This window comes from Xyrauchen texanus, chromosome 1, assembly GCF_025860055.1.
Source record: "Xyrauchen texanus isolate HMW12.3.18 chromosome 1, RBS_HiC_50CHRs, whole genome shotgun sequence".
Taxonomy (NCBI): Eukaryota; Metazoa; Chordata; class Actinopteri; order Cypriniformes; family Catostomidae; genus Xyrauchen; species Xyrauchen texanus.
In genome coordinates, this window is record NC_068276.1 from 27,035,541 (window position 1) to 27,058,229 (window position 22,689).

Sequence of the window (22,689 nt, forward strand, 5' to 3'; positions counted from 1 at the left end):
GGAGGAGTGGCCACTGGGGAAGTTGGCAGAGCCAAGAAGGACTTCTGAGGCGGAGCAGTCGAAGACTTGGGTGGCGGCGCCGTGGAAGGCGTAGGCGGTGAAGGCACGGAAGGCGGAGCTGAGGGAGCCACTGGAGGCGGAGCCGAGGGATGCTCAGGAGGTGGAGCCGAGGGAGGTTCAGGAGGCAGAGCCGGGAGAGGCTCGGGAGACTCCGGAGGCAGAGCCGTGGTTGGCAGAGCTGTGGGAGGCTCAGGGGGTGGAGCCGAGGGAGACTCAGGAGGCAGAACTGAGGGAGGATCAGGAGGCAGGGCAGAGGGAGGCTCAGGAGGCAAGGCCGATTGAGGCTCAGGAGGCAGGGCCAAGGGAGGCGGAACCATGGAAAACTCTGGAGGCTCAGGGGGCAGAGCCGTGAGAGGCTCAAGAGGCAGAGCCGAGGAAGGCTCAGGAGGCGGAGCCGAGGAAGGTGGCGCCGAAGGAGGCTCTAGAGGCGGAGCCCTGGAAGGCCCTGGAGGCGGCGCCGTAGGATTCTTTAGAGGCGGAGGCCTGGAAGGCTCTGGAGGCGGAGCCGATGGAGGTGGCACCTCAGGAGGCTCCAGAGGCGGAGGCCTGGAAGGCTCTGGGGCGGAGCCCTAGAAGGCTCTGGAGGCGGAGCTGTAGGAGGCTCGGGAGGCGGAGCCTCGGAAGGTGGCGCCATAGGAGGCTTTAGAGTCTCTGGGAGCAGAGCCGTAAGAGGCTCTGGAGGCGGAGCCGTAGGAGGCTCTGGAATCTCTGGGTGAAGAGCCATAGGAGCCTCGGAAGGCGGAGCCGTGAGAGGCTCGGGAGGTTTGGGAGTTTCTGGGAGAAGAGCCGTAGGAGGCTTGGGAGGCGGAGCCCTGGAAGGCTCGAGAGACTTGAGAGGTGGAGCCCTGGAAGGCTCGAGAGGAAGAGCCCTGAAAGACTCGAGGAACTTGAGAGGCGGAGCCCTGGGAGGCTCGGGAGGCGCTGGCTCTTGGACGGGCACGACCACTGGTGCTGGCTCTTGGACGGTCATGGCTACAGGCGCTGGCTCAGGGACGCTCGAGGCTACAGGCGCTGGCTCAGGGACGCTCGAGGCTACAGGCGCTGGCTCAGGGACGCTCGAGGCTACAGGCGCTGGCTCAGGGACGCTCGAGGCTACAGGCGCTGGCTCAGGGACGCTCGAGGCTACAGGCGCTGGCTCAGGGACGCTCGAGGCTACAGGCGCTGGCTCAGGGACGCTCGAGGCTACAGGCGCTGGCTCGCAGACCGGGGCAGGCGTGGGCGCAGGCTCGCTCACCGTGGCTGACGTGGGCGCAGGCTCGCTCACCGTGGCTGACGTGGGCGCAGGCTCGCTCACAGTGACAGGCGTGATGGGAAGAGCCATGGGCGCGTGGAAGGTCACCACTGCGGGAGGTGAGGTAGGGTCCTCCTCTGCCACGCCCACAGTGAGTGGCGAGTCGCTGACCAGCAAAGTCTCTTTCATGATCCCCTGTAGTGTCCAGCCGTGCAACGCCGGTGGCAACCGCTCCTTCAGCGAGGGGTTCAGGTTACCCCAGAAGAAAACCACCAAGGCTGAGTCCGGGAAGTCGGAGATGTTTGCCAGCTCAAGGAAGTCCCAGACGTGGTCTTCTACCAGTCGGTCCCCCTGCTTCAAACAAAGCAGCTGGTAGTTGGCCTGCTGGACCGCTGGATCCATTTCTTGGTCAATCGTTCTGTAACGCTTGTGTGGAAGGAGGAGAAGGCAGACGGGAGGTGTGGATCCAATCGCGGCTTTATTAATGAACAAATAATAACTGTACAAACACGGGAAAAACAAAAGGTCCACAATGGGAAAAGGAAACTAAAACACGGGGAGACCTCGAGCGAACAAGATACAGGAGCAGCGAACATGAACAAACATCAACATTCAAACAACGATCAACAAGGACTGAACAAAGAACCAGGGTTTAAATACAAGAGGAACAAACAAGGGAATGAGGGACACCTGGAGGAAACAATCAGGGAAGGAGAAGCAATCAGGGGAACACCAATCATAAAAAGAAACTACAGAGGACTACAAAGACCAAACAGGAAACAGGAACTAAACTAAACTTCAAAATGACAGCACAAAACAAAAGACAACAGTGAACATGACAGAATAAAAGAAACTACAAAAACCAAAACAGGAACTAAACTAAACTTCAACATAAAAACACAAAACAAAAGACAACAGTGAACATGACAGAATAAAAGAAACTACAAAGGACTACAAAAACCAAAACAGGAAACAGGAACTAAACTAAACTTCAAAATAACAGTACAAAACCAAAAGACAACAGTGAACGTGACAGTCTAACATTGTGCAGCCCCTCTAATTTAGCCAGATTTGAAACCTTGCAAACCTTGAATCTTGTATTGACTGGTTCACAAACAATTCACGCTGATCTGATGCGAAAACAAGCAACCCATGATGAAATGTTCTGAATACGCAAATGTAATACAATCATGGTGATTTTGGGTGCTTCAAGAGGCCAAAGCAGAGATGCTGGTCTTCACATCTCACATCTTCCAAGTTTGTTTACACTCAGAAAGGCATGTGTTTATGTCAGTGACAGCAGCTAAATGAGATGCGTTTTTAAAAGTTGCACTTTTACCGCTCTTAAAAGACACTCTTAAAAGACACTGCATATCGCCGTAAATGCATCGAAACTATCAAAGACGTCCATCTAGTAGTGCATGTTCACAAAAGACTAACAATTAAAAATAACACAGACGGGTGCAAAACGGTCCAGGATGCCTTCAAAACAGCAAGAAACAGAGCAGATGAATTAAACAGAAAGGAGGTCTCCTTTTTAAGAGTTATAACTTGACATGGCATCTTTTAAATGCGGCACAAGATGAATAATAGTGGTCAAAGCCATTCATTTAGTGTAGAAAAATATTTAAATCCAGATGCATAAAGGTGTTCTTGGTGTAGATGAATCTATCATGACAGGCTCATCTCTCTCCTCTTCATCTGTGAAACTGAGCAGTGAGCACCATTGGGTGGGGTCAAGGGTGCAATGACAAAATATAGGTGTTGTTATCTTGCTTAAGAGGCAGTCATATGTAGACGTATTTGGTCCTTGTGATGTCACAAGTTAAACAAATTCCAAACGGCCCGTTTCTGGAGCCTGCTTTAAATAAATGCCCTTTTTCAATATAGGAAAAAGGAAGGAAGTTGTCAGTTCAGAAACATACAGTATGTTTTTATAGTACAGTGACCTCTTATATGTCAAAAGTTCAAGGACATTTTTATTCCTTATGTTATGATCCTTTTAACAAATTCTTTTACAAAAAAATTTCAGATAAATATGCATTACAATGTCATTCTTCATACCAGCCCACAGCAAATATTATCCATTCCATTTATGAGAAAATGTTGCCAAAAACTGCATTCATAATTATTTTAGGATTCCATGTTACCAAACTTTGATGATGAATAAGAATTGATGCCCTTTCAAATATTATCCTGTGTCCCAGTACTGTGTTTCATAGTTGTCATTGATATTTTTGTTTCCCTGTTCCAGAGAGATGCAAAGGGTCAGTGGCTGTTTGGGCAGGTTTGTCAGCATCTGAACCTGCTGGAGAAAGACTACTTTGGCATCAGATTTGTGGACCCAGAAAAGCAACGGGTGAGTTGCTATAGTCTAATATAGTATGACTAGTTTGTACAAAGAGAAGTTTGTATTTTTATATTTTTGAGATGAATGAGAAAAAGAGACTGTGTGAGGCAGAAAAAGACTGCCTCACACAGAATGGGTGTTATTGCCAATACATTTCACAAAAATGTTGCTCCTGCCAAATAATGCTTACACATTTTAAATCTGAAAAAAGGTCTCTCAATCAACAATCAATCATGATCAAATTATGACCTGTGCATGTTTGGTAGATGTCTCAGTTTTTATGTTTGTTAAGCAGAACACTGTAAACAGTGGAATTGCACAATTGCTACCTTAAAGGGTACCAGTAGTTCACTCAAAAAAAATGTCTGCCATCATTTACTCACCCTAATTACAAATCCATGACATTTTGGGAACACTTTACAATAAGGTTCCATTCCTTAACATTAGATAAAGGTATAGTTCACCCAAAAATGCAAATTTGCTGATAATTTACTCACCCTCAGGCCATCAAAGGTGTATCTGAGCTTCTTTCTTCATCAAAACAGAATTAAAGATTTGTTTCTCAAAAAATGCGAGTGTACTCCAAAATGCATATTTAGGGTTCATCAAAATAATCCACATTTGTCTTCAGTTGACAAATAAAGTTCTTCTGAACCCAAATGATTGATTATTTTTAGAAACAAAACAATACAATACAATACAATAAAACATATATACTTTTTAACTACAAATGTTCACTTCCATACATCTCTGTGACGCGTGCTCATGAGAGGGATGACGTAAGTTCACGGGTCATGTGGAGGAGTCAGGAAGTGCATCATTGTTTACAAGAGAAGGAGCGCTGTACAAATGCAGGGAAATATATAAACTTTTCATTGATTTACTATACATGATCATGAGCAATTGAAGCTCTGGCTTTTCATGCTGAATCTGAATATCAGTACACCCCTACATTCTCTCAAAAATTGTAGGGTGTGCAGTGAATATTTTACCCCTGAGGATTTCAGACCATCGATAGAATCAATGGGTCGATATCTGAATTCATCGGCTGTGCCCGTGCTGTTTTTCCAGTGAATGCAGGTATATGTGAAAACTTTGTCATTGTCACACCTCCCTCGGACTCTGCACCTCCCTCAGCACTCCTCCTAATCACCAATTTCTAATTTACTCAATTCACTCGCTCATCACTGCCTGCATAAATAGCTCACCTTCACGCCACTTCACTGTCAAGTCTCACACAAAGGACTCCCAGTGTTTATTTACTTGTCTGTATTTGCTCTTGATCTTCGTCGATATCTGTTTATTGCTTACCCTGCTGTTTCACCTGTTCTTCAGTTTGTGAAGCTTCTCTTCTGTGTGATATCACCTGTACAATTGATCTCACTGTGTAAACCCTGTAAATCCTGATAATCTCAATAAACGCTTGTAACGGTGGCACACCCTTGTAAAAATATTCTTTAAATTTGAAATTAATTAGTTCGGGTGCCAGGTAGATTTAGTCTACCACATTCAATGGTTTAGGCCGAATAGCTCAAAGGCCACCAGTTACACGCAAAACAAAAGATATAATAAACCCATACAAAAACATTACCAAAGGGGTTCGAAGTAAATATTTATATTCTTCGTCTTTTACAAAACAAACAGAAGTAGTAACATTTCACACATGAAGTTTGGTATATTAACAGTTCACAATGAATGAAGGTTGTGTGGTGTAGGTTCACATTAATGATTAGTCCAAGATTTCGAAAAGAGTCCACAAATGCAAATTAGTACCGCACGAGCACGCACATTTACATTCAAATGCAGATCGCCATTCTCAAAAACATAATCATGTAACCAAACAACAACAAAAACAAAAGCGCACGCACTGTGCGTGGATTGAGTGAGCTCGTATGTATGTGTGTGTGTGTGCAGTCGTGTGGAGGTGTATGGTGTGGGCGTGTATAATGTTATGTTCATCAGTCACTGTCGAGAATGCACACCCCCACAGTTGAGGATTTCAGGGCTTGAGTTTGGTGTGAGTACCTGAGACGGTAAGGCTTTAGGGACGATCAACGCGTGGCAGTTGATATCAGAAAGGTTCCAAAGATACACGGCAGGAAAACCCTCTTTGGCTCGTTCTCTCTCCGTTGACCAACTTGGAAACAGCATGCGCTGCAGACGCTCCACACAGGTGATCCGCGTCAACCAGTTTCACCCGTAAAGTTCCTTCCACACATAACTCTTAGTAGCAAGAGGAAGATTCAAGCGTGAACGAAGATAACTTGAGCTATGACTGCTGACTGTTCCACTTCTGCCTTCTAGTTTACCGAACTCCCTTCATTTCCTTTCCGCTTCCTTTTTATACCCGTTGCTTCATCCTCTGTCTGTCTCCTGATTGGTTAGTCTCATTCATTCATACAATAATTAAAGTGCGGGTTCATCCCGAAATCGTCACATTCCCCCCCGCTGGGAAAAATGACCTCAAGGTTTGTGGGAGTTATATGCTTTAAAATCCCCGGAATTCTGTATCTTCATCTGAGGATTCTTGAAAAAGTTCCTGGAGTCTTTGTTTACCATAGAACTCTAAATCAGCAGCGGTGGGATAGCATGGTTTCAAATTACAGACATGAGTAACTCGAACATCTTCGCCTGTAGATTCCAGAACTATTTGATAGTTAATGGGACCCATCTGCTGGATTACACGATATGGTCCTTTCCACTTGGGTGCCAATTTAGCACTGAAACTGTGTTGAGCGCTGGATTGGGGAAAGTTCCTCAGCCAAACGCGATCCTGTTCCTTGAACAGAACTTCTCGTCTGTTTTTATTGTAGTTTCGTAGTTGCCGTTTCTTCGCTCGTATGCAATTCTCTTTAGCTCTTTCCTTCAGCTGAGCTATGTGGGTTACGACATCGTAAGATGGTCAGATGGTGAGAGGTTGTTTCCTTGAGGCTGTAGCAGTTTGTCCATCGGACCTTGGAGCTTTTGGCCCATTTGTAATTCTTTCGGTGACATTCCAATACTCTCTTGGACGGCAGAGTTGACAGCGAAACAAAGCTCGGGTATGTATTGGTCCCATTTCTTGTGGTTTTCCTCAAGGTAAGAGGCAATCATACATTTTAAAGTGCGGTTTACTCTCTCCGTCATGTTTGTCTGTGGATGGTACGCTGTCGTCAATTTCTGTGCAATGTTCCACTTTAAACACAATTCCTTGAAAAGTGATGAGACGAATTGGGTTCCTCGATCGGATAAGATAAAGACTGGCACACCCCAACGGGTAAGAATTTCTTTCCGGAGAATCAGAGCAATGGTTTGTGCATTTGCTTTACGCATTGGGAACATTTCCACCCACCGAGAGAAATAGTCTACACAGACTACACAGTACTCAAGGTAATGTTGCCACTTCTCTAACGCCCAGATGACTGCCAGACACTCTTTTTCTGTGACTGAGTAGTTCGTTTCTGCTGGGTTTAAACTTCTGCTTGCGTAAGCTATGACTTCTTCCATTCCTTGTTCCTTTCTTTGAGTTAACACAGCTCCTAAGCCTGTGTCACTAGCATCTGTGTATACTGTGAAAGTATACTGCAGATTTGGATGACTAAGAATGGGGGGGGGGGGGGGAAACATATCTTGAGCTGTTCAAATGCCTGTTGACATTGATCTGACCAATGAAATTTCTTCCCTTTCTTTTTCAGGGCATTAATGGGTTCTGCAATTTGTGAGAAATTCGCCACAAATCGATGGTACCATCCGGCTAGTCCAAGAAACCGCTGTACCTCTTTGAGGTTGATAGGTACTGGATAAGACCGTATGGCCTCAACTTTGCTTGGGTCCGCCATAATACCTTGCGTACTCACAACATGCCCAAGGAACGAAATCTCTTGGAGGCAGAATTTACTCTTGTTTAAGTTGACAGTCAATCCTGCTTCGTGTAGCCTGTGGAAGACAGTCTGTAGGTCTTGTAGATGCTGAGTTAGGTTTGATGAATAAATGATTATATCATCTATGTAGACAAAACACAGTTCTCCTCGCAACTTTCCCAAAACCGTCTCCATTAACCTTTGGAAGGTCGCTGGGGCGTTTCTGAGCCCAAAAGGCATAACGTTAAATTGGAAGAGTCCTAAAGGAGTGATGAAAGCAGTTTTGTGTTTACTTGAGGGGTCCATAGCCACTTGCCAGTACCCACTGTTGAGGTCTACTGTGGAAAAAATGGCTGCCCCTGAAAGTGATTCAAGGATCTCTGCAATGTTTGGCAGAGGGTAAGCATCTATTTCGGTTATGGCATTTAACTTCCTGTAATCCACACAAAATCTCATGCTCCCGTCCTTCTTGGGAACAAGAACGACCGGAGAGGCCCAACCTGAGTGTGAAGGTTCTACAATTCCTGTCTTGAGCATTTCTTCCAGTTGTTCCTTTACCAAAGCTTGCTTGACAGGAGACATGTGGTAAGGTTTCTGTTTAACGGGTACTTGGTGACTTGTGTAGATGAAATGTTGCAGAACATTAGTGCGACCAAGTTGAAGTGTGCATACTTGAGAGTTCATCTCCAGGAGTTCCTGTAGCTGACGTTTACCATCTGGAGGTAAGTGAGCTTTATTCACAGCATTTTCAATCAGACTTAAATCAGTGTTCTCAAAAGATGGCAATACAAGTGTGGGTTGAGGAGGTATGGCACTTAATAGGAACAAACTCCGCAGCCTTATGTTTTTTGTCGTTGTGAGCTACTTGAAGGAACATTGGCATTTCCAGGTTGAAATGAATATTGTTCTTCTGGATTTGACTAGAAGAAGTACTGTCGGTCAATGACGTTGATTTGCATTCCACTGAAAACTATGAAGTCCAAACCCAAAACTACAGAATAAGCGAGGGCTTTGGAAGACAAGTTTCCTGGTGCGTGATATCCTTTAGATCTCCAACATCGTACAGAAGATGATTTGTCAGCAGTTCTGTTGGTGGATTTTTGTGCCACAACTGGAAATGATGGATTACTCACACGAGTTCCATATTGCTGTTGTTGCTCGTAGTCTTTCTCCAGTTGATGACCCAACTTTACGAGTTCTCCCACTGTGGTGACACGGCTACGTAACTGGCTGGCCAGGTGAGGTTTTATGTTTTTGAGAATCAATTTAACCACCTCGGTTTCTGTTAAGGTTGGTTTCCACCGTTTACACAGGGCTCGATATGTGAAAGCAAAATCTCGAATTGTCTCTTTTTCTCCTTGTGTTCGAGTACGGACTCGTTCCGCCAATTCATCCTCATAATCTTCTGATAGAAAAGCAGAAAGAAAAGCAGTTTCAAATTCATCCCAAGTGGTTATGGAAGATCTGGCAACCTCCCACCAGTCTCGTGCTGTGCCATGTAGGACTGTGCGAAAAGTTGCTAAAATGTCAATGTCGGCAAGAGGGTGCAATGCTAGGAAGTCTTGACATCGTGCTAGATATAGTAGTGGGTCTGTGTCATCAGATGATCTTCCAAAGGTAGGAAAAGTCAATCTTAAATGGTCACTTTTAATGGCAGGAGTTAGTAGATGTGCAGGACTTACTGTTGGTAGAGCGGGTACGGTAGGGGGGGTGGTTGTAGAGGAGGACTCACTTTGCCTTTCTCTATCTTCCTTAATTGTTTTTAAACTGTTCATTTCAAGTTGAAGTTCAGTGACCTTCTTGTCCAGTTTGTTTAACTTGATATTACCTCTGGTAACTCCTGCAGAAAGTTGCTCATGATCTTTTTGCAAAATTCGCTGGGTAGTCTTGATGTCCTGCTGTGACTCCAGTTGTAGTTGTTCCATCATAAAGCGGAATTCAGTACTCATGGTAGCTTCAGTTTTTTGTAGTTTCTCTGTTAGTAGTATTCGCATGGCTTTAATTAATTGATCATCTCAGTTTCTTCTTGTTGTTTTGTTGCAGTTAAGGTGGTGAAGAGTTGCTGATGGTTGGAATCCATTTTTGAAGTCAAAACATCCAGTTGCCCACCAGTGTGAGAAGTTAGTTGTTTTATTTCATGGGTAAGTTCACTCACAGTCTTTTCTTGATTTTTTTGACCTTCAAATAGACGATCCCAATTCCCTTGTAGATGTGTGGTGAGATGCTGTATTTCTTTTCCAGGCGTGGGAAAGAAACCAGGTAGGGAACCAGGTAAGCCATGTTGTATTTCTGGAGAAGAGGTTTCAGATGGGGTACACAGATGCATAGGATCTAGTTCCAGCCCCCAGGATTGGCCTTGGACCCGAAGGTTATCAGTAGGTGGTGTAGAAGCAAAACGGACATTCCTTTCCTGTGGAGCTTTGGGGGGCAGTATGGGTAAAGAGTAGAACATGGAAGTGCTTGGCGGTTGACTGAATTGTTGCACATTTTGCTGTCGCCCTGTTAGTCCACTTGGAGTAGGGATGTCCAGAGGAGAATCGATATCCACCAAAGTGGATGGAGAGGGTGGTTTTGTGGCCATAGGTATAGTATATATATCAGTCAATGTATAAAATGTTGAATAAAAGTACTGTCTTTCAATGGGTGTGGTGTGTATGTAAGTCACACAAAATACACAATTATCAAAAAAACCTCACAATGTTCAATATCCCCCACAGCGATTTAACATAGGCCTAGCCTTCACATTTCCTAGCATGATCAGTTCCTTTGAACACCTTTTTTTCACAGAATAATAGTCACACATTTTCACAAAAAATATTCGAGTTCACATTCAAAAGTCAAACAATATAACCACACAAGTCTAAAAATATCTGAGTCTGAGTTATCTACAAAAGAACAAAACAAAAGTTCAGGTCCCTGTTCGGGTGCCACTTATGTAACGGTGGCACACCCTTGTAAAAATATTCTTTAAATTTGAAATTAATTAGTTCGGGTGCCAGGTAGATTTAGTCTACCACATTCAATGGTTTAGGCCGGATAGCTCAAAAGCCACCAGTTACACGCAAAACAAAAGATATAATAAATCCATACAAAAACATTACCAAAGGGGTTCGAAGTAAATATTTATATTCTTCGTCTTTTACAAAACAAACAGAAGTAGTAACATTTCACACATGAAGTTTGGTATATTAACAGTTCACAATGAATGAAGGTTGTGTGGTGTAGGTTCACATTAATGATTAGTCCAAGATTTCGAAAAGAGTCCACAAATGCAAATTAGTACCGCACGAGCACGCACATTTACATTCAAATGCAGATCGCCATTCTCAAAAACATAATCATGTAACCAAACAACAACAAAAACAAAAGCGCACGCACTGTGCGTGGATTGAGTGAGCTCGTATGTGTGTGTGTGTGCAGTCGTGTGGAGGTGTATGGTGTGGGCATGTATAATGTTATGTTCATCAGTCACTGTCGTGAATGCACACCCCCACAGTTGAGGATTTCAGGGCTTGAGTTTGGTGTGAGTATCTGAGACGGTAAGGCTTTAGGGACGATCAACGCGTGGCAGTTGATATCAGAAAGGTTCCAAAGATACACGGCAGGAAAACCCTCTTTGGCTCGTTCTCTCTCCGTTGACCAACTTGGAAACAGCGTGCGCTGCAGACGCTCCACACAGGTGATCCGCGTCAACCAGCTTCACCCGTAAAGTTCCTTCCACACATAACTCTTAGTAGCAAGAGGAAGATTCAAGCGTGAACGAAGATAACTTGAGCTATGACTGCTGACTATTCCACTTCTGCCTTCTCGTTTACCGAACTCCCTTCATTTCCTTTCCGCTTCCTTTTTATACCCGTTGCTTCATCCTCTGTCTGTCTCCTGATTGGTTAGTCTCATTCATTCATACAATAATTAAAGTGCGGGTTCATCCCGAAATCGTCACACGCTCTTGCACTTGATTTCACTAACTACAACTTGTGTGGCTTGAATTCCTGACAGTCATATAGCCAATATATTTCTACTAAAGAAAAAGCACAAGTAGATTGCTTTGAAATAAAGGATGGCTATTTACTGCAGTGATGTTTTTAATATTATTAGGAAGTGATTTTTTATTGTTTTGAAATTGTTTTGGACTGTTTTGGTTTGTGAACGGCACTTTGTCTGTGGTCTGTGCAAGTGTTGTAAACAATGACATGCTTCCTGCCTCCTCCTCAACGTGATGCGTGACCTTACCAACACGCTTACGTCATCCCTCTCATGAGTGTGCATCACAGAGATGAAGGAAAGTGAACATTTGTAGTTAAAAAGTATACAAGTATTGTTTGGTTTCTAAAAATAATAAATCGTTTGGGTTCAGAAGAATTTTATTTGCCGACTGGAGTCCTGTGGATTATTTTGATGCACCCTAAACATGCCTTTTGGATTCGAGTCCATTCACTTGCATTGTTTAAAGGAGGAGGCCTGAAATTCAATCCTACAAATCTTAAATTCTGTTCTGATGAAGAAAGAGTAAATTATCAGCAATTTTTTTGGGGGGGTGAACTATTCCTTTAATGCATTAGGAATCATAAACTAACAATTAACAATATATTTTTACAGATTTTATTAAACGTTGTTAATGTTAGTTAATAAAAATACAATTGATCATTGTTAGTTCATAGTGTATTAACTAATGTTAGCAAACACAACTTTTGATTTAAAAAATGTATTATTATACTGTATGTTGAAATTAACATTAACTAATATTAAAAAATGCTTAATAAGTATTGTATATTGTTAATGTGGCAGGGAGGAGGGTGGGGCCGGGTCATGATTCCACACACCCGGCCCCTAATCAGGCTAATCAAGCCTCAGAGAGGGATAAGGGCTGACTGGAAGCTGCAGTGCGAGAGAGAGAGAAAGATTTACGGACAGCTGTCCAACACATTTGTGTGTTTGTCTTTTTGTTAAGTTTCGTATTAAAATATTATTTATATTCTCAAGCCGGTTCTCGCCTCCTCCTTTCCATTGATCACTTTACACTGGTGCCGAAATCCGGGAAGGAGGAGGGATGTGCCGTAGTAGAGTCCTCGCCAGTACCATCCACCCCAACAGAGCAGCCGCGGCCATCCGCCAGAGGATGGAGGAGCCCAGCCACCTGGAAGCGGAGGAACAGCCACGAGGTTACCACTGCCAGGTCCGGGGGAGACCCCTACCGTACACCAAAAACATGGCGGGGCATTCCGTCTACCAGGGGCTGGAGGTCTGCCTCTGATCCGTCTGGGGAGGTGCGGCTGTCGTCCATTAGAGGGTGTAGGAGTGGCCGAGGACCAAGCTGCGGCGTATTGGAGAACCGGCAAGTAAGTGTTTTTTTTTCTCTCTCTCTCTCCTCTGTCTCACTCCCTCTGCCGCTCCGTGTTGGCCTTTCCCTCTCTTTTTCAAATGTTTTTGTTAATTTGGCACGATCGCCATTACGGCGTGTAGGTGCCACACTTTTTTTTTGTTTCCCTCCCCTTGTCCTCTGCCTCATCCAGGTAGATGGGGATGACCTGCCGGCAGACCTGCCGGCAGACCTGCCGGCGGAAGGCACGCCCCTCCCCAGGAAAAGGGGGGTATACGTCATGCTGGGGGCTCCCCAGCCTGAGAGATTGAGGGAGGAATGTGGCAGGGCGGATGGTGGGACCGGGTCGTGATGCTGCACACCTGGCCCCTAATCAGGCTAATCAAGCCTCAGAGAGGAATAAAGGCCAACTGGAAGCTGCAGTGCTAGAGAGAGAGAGAGAGATTTGCAGACCGCTGTCCGACACCTTTTTGTGTGTTTGTCTTTTTGTTTAGTTCTTCATTATACTATTATTTATATCGTCAAGCCAGTTCTCGCCTCCTCCTTTCCCTTAATTCCTTTACAGTTAGTTCATGTTAACAAATGGAACCTTATTGTATAGTGTTACCAAAAATGTACTTAATAATGTCTTGGATGCAATGAGATGATGACTATAAGTTTCAATCTTCAAAAAGGTTGCATAAGCACCATAAAAGAATAAGAAATATAGTTCATATGAGTTGTTAAGTTATTATTCACTGAAAATCTTGACATCTGACATATGATATTTGTGAGACCACTTTTATGATACTTTTGTGAATCTTTTGCATCTATTTTAAAACTTGAAAGCTCCAATCCCCATTCATTTTAATTGAATTAAAAAAACAGCCAATAAATTATTCCAAATGTCTCTTTTTATGTTCTACTGAAGAAAGAAAGTGATATGGTTTTGGTATATATGAGAGTGAGTAAATAATGCTTTTGGGTGAATTATTTACATTTTTACCTGATGTTCAATAAAAATAATAAATATTAAATAATATTTTACCTTGTGTAAAGCCAGTTAATTTAGATGTTATCATGTGAAACAAGTTTCATATGATAACATCTGAGAAAACATTTTACAATCTATGCACCATAATCACATGCTTCTTCTGATAAATAATCAGGGGTGATTTAATCGATATGAAATGCTAGGAAGAGTCATCCGTAGAAAAGACTTGTCATAACAATATGCAATCTAGTCATAATTTATTTTTGATTTTGTTGTTTCAGCATTGGCTGGAGTTCAGCAAGCCAATTACCAAACAAATGAGATGTAAGTCATACTTCACTTCACATCTGTGAAAAATCCCAGCTACATCCTTAATATGCAGTGTATAATATAGAATGTTGTGTAAAAAATAGAATAGAAAAGAATCTTTGCGTATAAATATCCTTTTTAAGTGGTGAAAACCTTTATTGTCTGCTTGGTTACATCCATTGAAATTTTATGTCCTAGCTCAGCCACCATACACCATGTGTTTACGTGTAAAGTTCTATCCTCCGGACCCTGCAGCTCTTAAAGAAGAGATCACTAGGTATTACTCACTACCATAAAGCAGTTCCATGTGTAACCATTCTTAATTCCTAAGAATGCATTATTATTCATATAGACAACTATTAACTGAACTAGAGTTAAGAAATATATAGGCCTAAAAAACTATAGTATGTTACATTACACCAATTACAAGTCTTCAAATTATTTTTTATATTCACATACATCAGACTGTACGCAGTTGAGATTGTGTTCTTTATTGTTTTCAGATACTTGGTCTTCCTACAGATTAAAAGAGATTTGTATCATGGCCGACTTCTGTGTAAAAGTTTGGATGCTGCCACATTGGCGGCATATATTCTGCAGGGTAACAGCATATCACATTAGACATTGTTTACATTATGAGTTGAATGTTGGCATCTTGAGATCTTTGTTATATAATGTCATAATAAGACAAGACACTCTGAAGTGCAAGTTGATGCTGGTTTTGTTTAATTCTCTCTAATTTTCTAGCTGAGATTGGAGACTATGACCCAGGAAAGCATCCAGATGGTTACAGTTCTAAGTTTCAGTTTTTTCCCAAGCATTCTGAGCGCCTGGAACGCCGCATTGCTGAAATCCACCAAACGGAGCTGATGTAATGTGCATTTAATTAGCCAGTCACTACATTACTACATAATGTGGTAACCTGCTATTATTACCTTAAGGAGCTATTTCTACATGATCTAAACCTTCAAATTAGTTTTGTTGGTGTAACCTAATGTATTCAGGTTGATTCAATGAAAGCTAAAGAGTTTTTTGGACTTGATTAAATGTGTCATGACATACTCTTTTTTTTTTTTTTTTTTTTTATAATTTTACTTTCTTCCCTGAGGTCCACTTGCAGTATAATATTATTAAAGTTTTTTTGCACCAAAACAGTCATAATTTAAGTCATAACAGTACTATGCAAAAGTTTTAGGCTCTTATGAAAAATGTTGTATAGTGAAAATATTTTCTAAAGTAATGCCCTAAATAGTTTTGATTGATCAGTTAACGTCATTAATTGCAGTAAACATGAAAAAAAACTAAATTAATATTTTGTGTGACCCCCTTGTCATCAAAACAGCACCAATTCTCCTGGGTACCAAGACATAGTTTTTTAAGGTTCTTGGCAGATAGGATGTTTCAAGCATCTTGGATAATTCGCCACAGATCTTCTGTGTTTAGGCTGTCTCAATTGCTTCTGTCTCTTCATGTAATCCCAGACTGACTCGATGTTCAGTGGTCGACCCTGTGGAGGCCCATGCCATCTGCTGCAGGGCTCCCTGTCCTTCTATTCTAGTCTATTCGCAAAATAAATGTTTGGGAATCTAAAATCTATGTTTTTTATTAACACACTAAAGCAGAAGATAAAAATAACATCTAAAGACAAATGTTTTCATGAAACATCTTCTAAGACTTTTGTACAGTACTATATATAATAATTTTTCACATTGTCTCATTGTCTGAAATACCCAGTTTAAAGCTCTCTGGCCCTTTAAGACATCAATGTAAAGGCCCACTGTTATGGTTGGCTAACAAATTGGTCAGCAAATTTTAATTTTTGGGTGAACTTTTCCTGCATTAGGAATCATAAACTAACAATTAACTATATATTTATTTACAGCATTTATTATTCATTGTTAATGTTATTAAATAAAAATACAATTGTTCATTGTTAGTTCATAGTGCATTAACTTATGTTAGCAAACACAACTTTTGATTTTAAAAATGTATTATACTGTATGTTGAAATTTACTTTAACTAATAATAACAAATGCTTAATAACCATTGTTTATTGTTAGTCCATGTTAACACTTATTGATAACTAATGTTAAAAAATTGACCTTATTGTAAGGTGTTACCTATAATGTACTTAATAATGTGCTGCATGCTCTTTTAATGCTAATACGAGACATATTTGTCAAACATCTTAGGGCCTAAGACTTTTTTACAGTAATGTAAAAGTAAGTAAGACATTGTCTCTGGCCCTCTGTCTGAAAGGCTCGTATTTAAGCTCCCTGGCCCTTTAAGACATCAATATATAGGTCCACTGTAATGGTTAGCTAACATCATGCAGCCCTTCCAATACAGCTATGTTTGAAATGCAATCTGAAGAAAATGAACAAACTCAACAAGACCACAACATTTATAAAATGAAATTTCAGGTTTTTAAAAGCTGCACTTGTACTGCTCTTAAAATGTGGCGCACATTACCTAAAACACATCAAAATTATCAAAGATGTCCATCTAGTGCATGTTTACAAATGACTAACAATTAACACAGGTTGGTGCAAAAATGGTACAGGACACCATCAAAACAGCAAGAAACAGCCCAGCTGAATGAAACAGAATAGAGGTCTCCTTTTTAGAGTTATAACTTGACATTGTGTCTTTTAAAAGCTGCGCGATATGCATGATAATGGTCAAAGCCGATAGTCTAATGCATGTTTATGTAGAAAAACATTTAAATGCAGATAAGCACATGAGTGTGTCCTGTGTAAGTCCTTTTTGGTGTAGATGTATCTCCCATGAAAGGCCCTCTCTGTCACATTCTTGAACAGATGAACCCAGACGCAGACCGAAATGTGGTCCCAAAAGGGGAACGTCAGTCACAAGACAAGACCAAACAAACAGAGACACAAACACAGGCTAGGTTGGGACTGGAGGCATGGACCAGTGCAGGGCTGGACCAGGGCAGGGCAAACCAACGGGAGCCAGACAGAGGGGCAGGCGACCAACCAGAGAGGCACAGACAGAACCAGCCAAGGGGGGTTAAGGGTGGGGGAAACAAGGGGGAAGGCTTCCAAAAGGTGCCAGGTTCTGGTGGCCTGGGTGGAGTGTCCAGGAAGGATGCTGGATCCGGTGGCCAGGGAGGAGGACCTAGGTAGGGGGTGGGGTCTTGTGGCCTGGGAGGAGGACCCAGATAGAGTGCGGGGTCCGGCGGCCAAGGAGGAGAATCGAGGAAGGGGGCAGGGTCTGGTGGCCTGGGAAGAGGCTCCAGGTAGGGGGCGGGGTCAGGAAATGGGATGAGGTCCAGCAGCCTCATGACAGGAATGGGGTCAGTACCTTAAGGACTGGGGATGAGGTCAGGCAAGGAATAATGTCTGACTGGGTGGCGATCGCTGGGCAGGGGTCAGACAGGGTCATCATCTACCACCTGGTGGTCAGCAGTGGCCCTTCCAACTCCTGGTGGTTAGTAGCGGGCCCTGATTGTCAACAGCCTGGTGCTGATTGCCAGCCCGGTGCATGATTTGACAGGAATCAGAGTTGGTGTATGTCGTCTTCTCCTACTCTTCCTTCTTTTCTCTCCTGTGGATTGGCTGCCTCGGATATGGAGTCAGTATAGTTAGGACACCCTCTCCGACTCCTCAACAATATCTCCATTTTACTGAGGCTACAAATATGGTCCACAACATTCCAGTAGGGCCAATAGAAGATTCCTCCCAGCTCTTCCCAATCATTCAGCTCGTCAAAGCCACTGAGTAACAACAACTTGATGTGAGTTTCTGCTACTCACTACTTCTGGGCTGCTTCAAAGAGTGCCTGTGCATAAATCCAGATGGGCTGCCCCCCCTGAGGGCAGTTCAGAAACCTGGACATGGAACTTGGGCCCTGAGGAGCAGACCTCTGCTGGGTAGGAGCTGGGGAAAGTTGTATACCCATACCGGGAACATTAAAAGACTGCTAGGTTCCTGTTGGTCAGTTAATTCTGTCACATACTTGAACAGATGAACCCAGATGCATTTTATTAATGAAAACAAAAAAGCAGGGCAAACAAACAATGGAAACCCAGACTACAGCAAACATGGCTGGGAAAACAAAAAACAAATGATTGGGCAAAAGTGAAACAAGTACATAATAAACCAAAAAAGGAAAGGAAAACCGAACAGAAAGCATCCGGAACCATAGCTAAGGCTAAGAGACGAGACAGCACTGGAGAAATTACAATGAACCGACACAGACAAGAAAACACAAGGTGAATAAATACGGAGGTAATAAGGGAAGGGAGGTGAGGCAAATGAACTATAAACAAGGTAACAAAGGATGTGAGACAGGAGAGCACAATGCAAACAATCCTGATGGAAGCCATGTGCTCACACTGAATAACAATGACAAGACAGAAAAGCGCACGGCAAGGAAATCAAACCTGAAGCCATGCACTCACACAGAGACAAAAAAGACAGAGAGAGCACATGGCCAGGAAAAAACACCAAGCCATGTGCTCAACACAAACACAGAACATGGATGTTAGGATCCTGTCGCCACACAATAAACATGACAGAACAAAGTGACAGGATCCTGACACTCTCCTCAATCACCTGACTGTGTGTGACTGAGCACCAGTGGGTGGGGTCAAGGGTGCAATGACGAAAAATAGGCATTGATGTCTTGCTGAAGAGGCATTCCTATGCAGATGTATTTGGTCCTTGTGACGTCAAAAGTTCCACAAATTCCAAATGGCCCGTTTCTGGAGCCTGGTTTGAAATAAATGCTCTTTTTCTATTGAGGAGAAAGTTTTCAGTTCTGAAACTTACAGTAAGTTTTTATAGGACAATGACCTCATATATGTCAAAAGATCAAGGACAGTTTTATTGCTCATGTCATGACCCTTTTAAAACCCAGTAAATTCAGATGTTGCCACATTTAGCAAATTTTCTAGGCTAGCATTTTTTCATTTTTCTTTTTTATGTGTTTTTACAGAGACTCTGATTTATCCATCCATTAAGGAAAGATTACTCTAAATATAATTTATGAAATTATCTGCTAAATGAAATGACAGGAATTTACTTTTGCTTTGTGTGTTTTTTATTCATTCTTCTCTTTCCTGAAGAGGCCAGAGTCCTGACACATCCGAGTTGAATTTCTTAAGGAAAGCTCAGACTCTAGAAACATATGGAGTAGATCCACACCCCTGCAAGGTCAATATTAAAACTTGTCAACTCTTTATCTGCCTCTGTCCAGGAAATATCTTTTAAATACAACAGATGTTTCTGAAGTCTGTTAACTTTAACTCTAACAGTAAATGGTTTCTATGTTTGTGTGTGTTTTTTTTATATATATATATATATATGACAGGATGTGTCTGGCAATGCAGCATTTCTCGCTTTTACCCCGTTTGGCTTTGTGGTTCTGCAGGGGAACAGGAGCATTCATTTCCTCAAATGGTGATATAGGGAAAATTAATCTCTCATATAAGTTTCATTTGCATAGCAGTCAAGGTCAAATGACTGGATGTAAGAAAAACCATGACTGTATATGGTCATTTTTACAGGAACGAGGTGACCAAACTGAAGTTTGAAGGAAAGACATTTCACATATATGCAACTCACCAAGAGGTAGGTGGCTTAAAGGCAGTACCAGGTTATTTATTTGTAAACAAAAAGTCCTAAACATAGAGTAAGATTATTCTCAGTGCAGATATGTGCAGGAATGGATTTTTGAAAAACCAGCCTTTTGTGTTAAAGGAGTAGTTCACCCAAAAATTAACATTCTCTCATTATTTACTCACTCATATTGTTCCAAACCCATATAACTTTCTTTCCTCTGCAGAACACAAAAGTATATATTTGTAGTAATTTCACAATCTCTGATTTCTATACACTAGCAATGGATAGTGCCTCAATTTAAAGCTTAAAAAAGCATCCATAAGTGTCAAAAGTTTTCCATGCGACATGTGTATCATACTGTATTCCAAGTCTTCTGAAGGCATATGATCACTTTGTAAGATTTGAAATTTAAGTTGTTTACCACGCATTACTATCCTACTGTGACCTTTATCAAGGATCAGAAGATCATCTTGACCTATTTTGCTCCAACGCCAGAGGCTTGCAAGCACCTGTGGAAGTGTGGGGTGGAAAACCAGGCTTTCTACCAGTGCGTGCACGTGACCTGTCAGGCTAAAATTAAATTCAATTCAGTTTAGAGAAATGACTAATGGTTAAGGGTTAAGTTTAACTATCTCTTTATCCCTCTCTCTTTCTTTCTTTCTTTTTTCTTTCATTCTTTCTTTCTTGCTCTTTTCATTTCTTGCAGGTTTGAGAAATCAAGTCAAGTTCGCACTGTGTCTAGTAGTAATCTCTTTTTCAAAGGGAGCCGTTTTAGATATAGGTGAGTGTTATCTCCCTCAGTGGTTATTTCTGTTAAAGGGAATCCCATGGGTTTGTCAGGCCTGCTTAATTAGGTCTGTGATATGAATACATGCTAATTAATGGGTTAGCTGGAAGGGTACACAGTGGTTCCATAATTTAGTTTGTATAATTTCTCTTAAAGTGGTAAAGTGGCAAAGGAGGTGATGGAGCTGAGTGCCAAAATCCGAAGAGAGCCACCAGAGATCCACAGGTGAGTCTCATCAGTCTCTGTTTTGATTTTTGTGATCATAGGAAGAAAAAAAAAATCAGTTTTAAATGAATGCCAGTTGATATGTGGCATCTTTGTATGTGTTCAGGGCTGGGATGGTCCCCAGCAGGAGTTGTCCTTCAATCACTCATGGCCCACGACAGAGTAGTGTTCCCCGAACACGCAGGAGAGCAGTCCATATTTCCATCATGGAGGGTATGCAAGCAGAGACACACACACACACACACACACACACACACACACACACACACACACACACACGTTGGTGCGGCTATCCTAATGAGGACTCTTCATAGACATAATGATTTTTATACTGTACGAACTATAGATTCTATCCCCTAAACCTAACCCTTACAAAAACTTTCTGCATTTTTACTTTAAAAAAACAAAAAAAACATAGTTTAGTATGTTTTGTAAGCAATTTGAATTATAGGGACACTAGAAATGTCCTCATAAACCACATTTATAGCATGTAATTATCTAAAAAATATTTTTTTAATAGGGATAGCCCACTATTTTTTTATAGCCCATTAATCCGTTCTTTGGATTACACTAGCTACTGTAGCAAGTACTGGTATTTAAATAGTGTACAATTATTATAAGGACTGAACTGTTTAAAGAGTTTCAAAAGGAATAGTAATTAATTCATAATTTATGAAATATAAATCAAAGCAGTTTTCACATGTTAAAAACCATACAAAATAGCAAATAGTTCAAAACTAGTTCAACTCAAGTTCAAATTTTGCTACTCAGGTTGGCCATTTCTGAAGAATATTGTTTGATCATTAATACAGCTTCAGGCAACTTAGAAAAGGCTTCGGCTTCTACAAGAATAATTAAGCTCAGGAAGGCACTAGCAAAGTCATTGAGAAGTCAATGAGGGGGTACATTTGACATCCATTGCAACTCTAGGTGGTCCTTCTGTTGGTCCTTACAGTAGAGATTAATTCTGCCTCAGCATCACATTCTCTTGCTTCATGTATTTTTTATTTTTTTTTCAACTGGTTTGATCACATCACTAGAAACAAGTGAACTATTTTGAGTTATTGTGTGTATACGATGACAACTGTGTTGTAGTTGTGTTTAACTTTTTCCACCCATGTTTACCGTTTTGCAACACAAGTGCATCACAGAGCGAAATGTGTTTTTTTGTGAAAGGTTTTTTTCCAAAAAACTGACTGATTCGATTAATGGGTTTTGGCCACTGAGCATTTGATTCAGAGAATGGGGTTTAGTATTTTAGCAATTCAGGAAAAATGTAAGCACTGAAATGCTGCCCTCTGGTGGTCTCTTTTTTCGAAGGGACGCCTTCATTTTGGAGAAATCTAGGTAAAGCTTTTTTGGAGGTTAGTGATTGAAGACCCTGTGAGAATCAACAGGGCCCTGGGGATTTGTGGTTTAGTTTACTTTACCTTTATGACTCATTGTTCTGACTGGATAGTAACTGTCAGTGTTGGTTCACTGTCCCACCATTGTCTGTATTTTTTGTCAGGTTCTACAATACTATAGCTTTAAATAATTTTCTCAATGTCAAGGGTGAGGTGTTTTACAAATATTGTTCAACTATAAGCACAGAGTAGAAAACACATTGATATTAATGTAGTGAACTGTATTTCTGTGAAGCTAAGAGCATTACACTAAACAATATAGTCTCTTGACAGTGATGGGAATACACTACACACTCAGTCCCTCCATTGCGCTATGTAACATGAGAGCTTCTGTCATTGTGCACAGAAGTTCACCTGTTCCTGTCACTGTACTGACCCTGCCAAAGTAATCATGGTTGTATGCTTGTGTTTGTCTGTGTGTTGGTAATGATTGTTATATGAGTTTAGATTTTAATGTTATCTTAGTTGGGAATTACACGAACACTATTCAAAATATATATATTTTTTATTTTGTAAAATTGCTTGAAGTTATTTTTGTCCATTTTACACATGCATTGCCAAACTCAATGTCAACTCACTATCAAGGAATTGCCATTAAGAAATG

The 22,689-nt window shown here is 41.7% G+C and overlaps 1 protein-coding gene across 1 annotated transcript in view; it reads left to right on the top strand.

The window, feature by feature from the left end:
• LOC127644324 (FERM domain-containing protein 5-like) overlaps positions 1 to 22,689 on the top strand; it is a 65,990-nt gene that overhangs the window by 36,319 nt on the left and 6,982 nt on the right. Inside the window, exons 2-13 of the mRNA XM_052127489.1 lie at positions 3,546 to 3,650; positions 14,055 to 14,097; positions 14,281 to 14,359; positions 14,586 to 14,683; positions 14,830 to 14,953; positions 19,172 to 19,259; positions 19,417 to 19,505; positions 19,613 to 19,676; positions 20,123 to 20,214; positions 20,374 to 20,448; positions 20,611 to 20,679; positions 20,786 to 20,892. Of these exons, the coding sequence (XP_051983449.1) occupies positions 3,546 to 3,650; positions 14,055 to 14,097; positions 14,281 to 14,359; positions 14,586 to 14,683; positions 14,830 to 14,953; positions 19,172 to 19,259; positions 19,417 to 19,505; positions 19,613 to 19,676; positions 20,123 to 20,214; positions 20,374 to 20,448; positions 20,611 to 20,679; positions 20,786 to 20,892 (1,033 nt within the window). The remainder of the gene's footprint in view (positions 1 to 3,545; positions 3,651 to 14,054; positions 14,098 to 14,280; positions 14,360 to 14,585; positions 14,684 to 14,829; positions 14,954 to 19,171; positions 19,260 to 19,416; positions 19,506 to 19,612; positions 19,677 to 20,122; positions 20,215 to 20,373; positions 20,449 to 20,610; positions 20,680 to 20,785; positions 20,893 to 22,689) is intronic.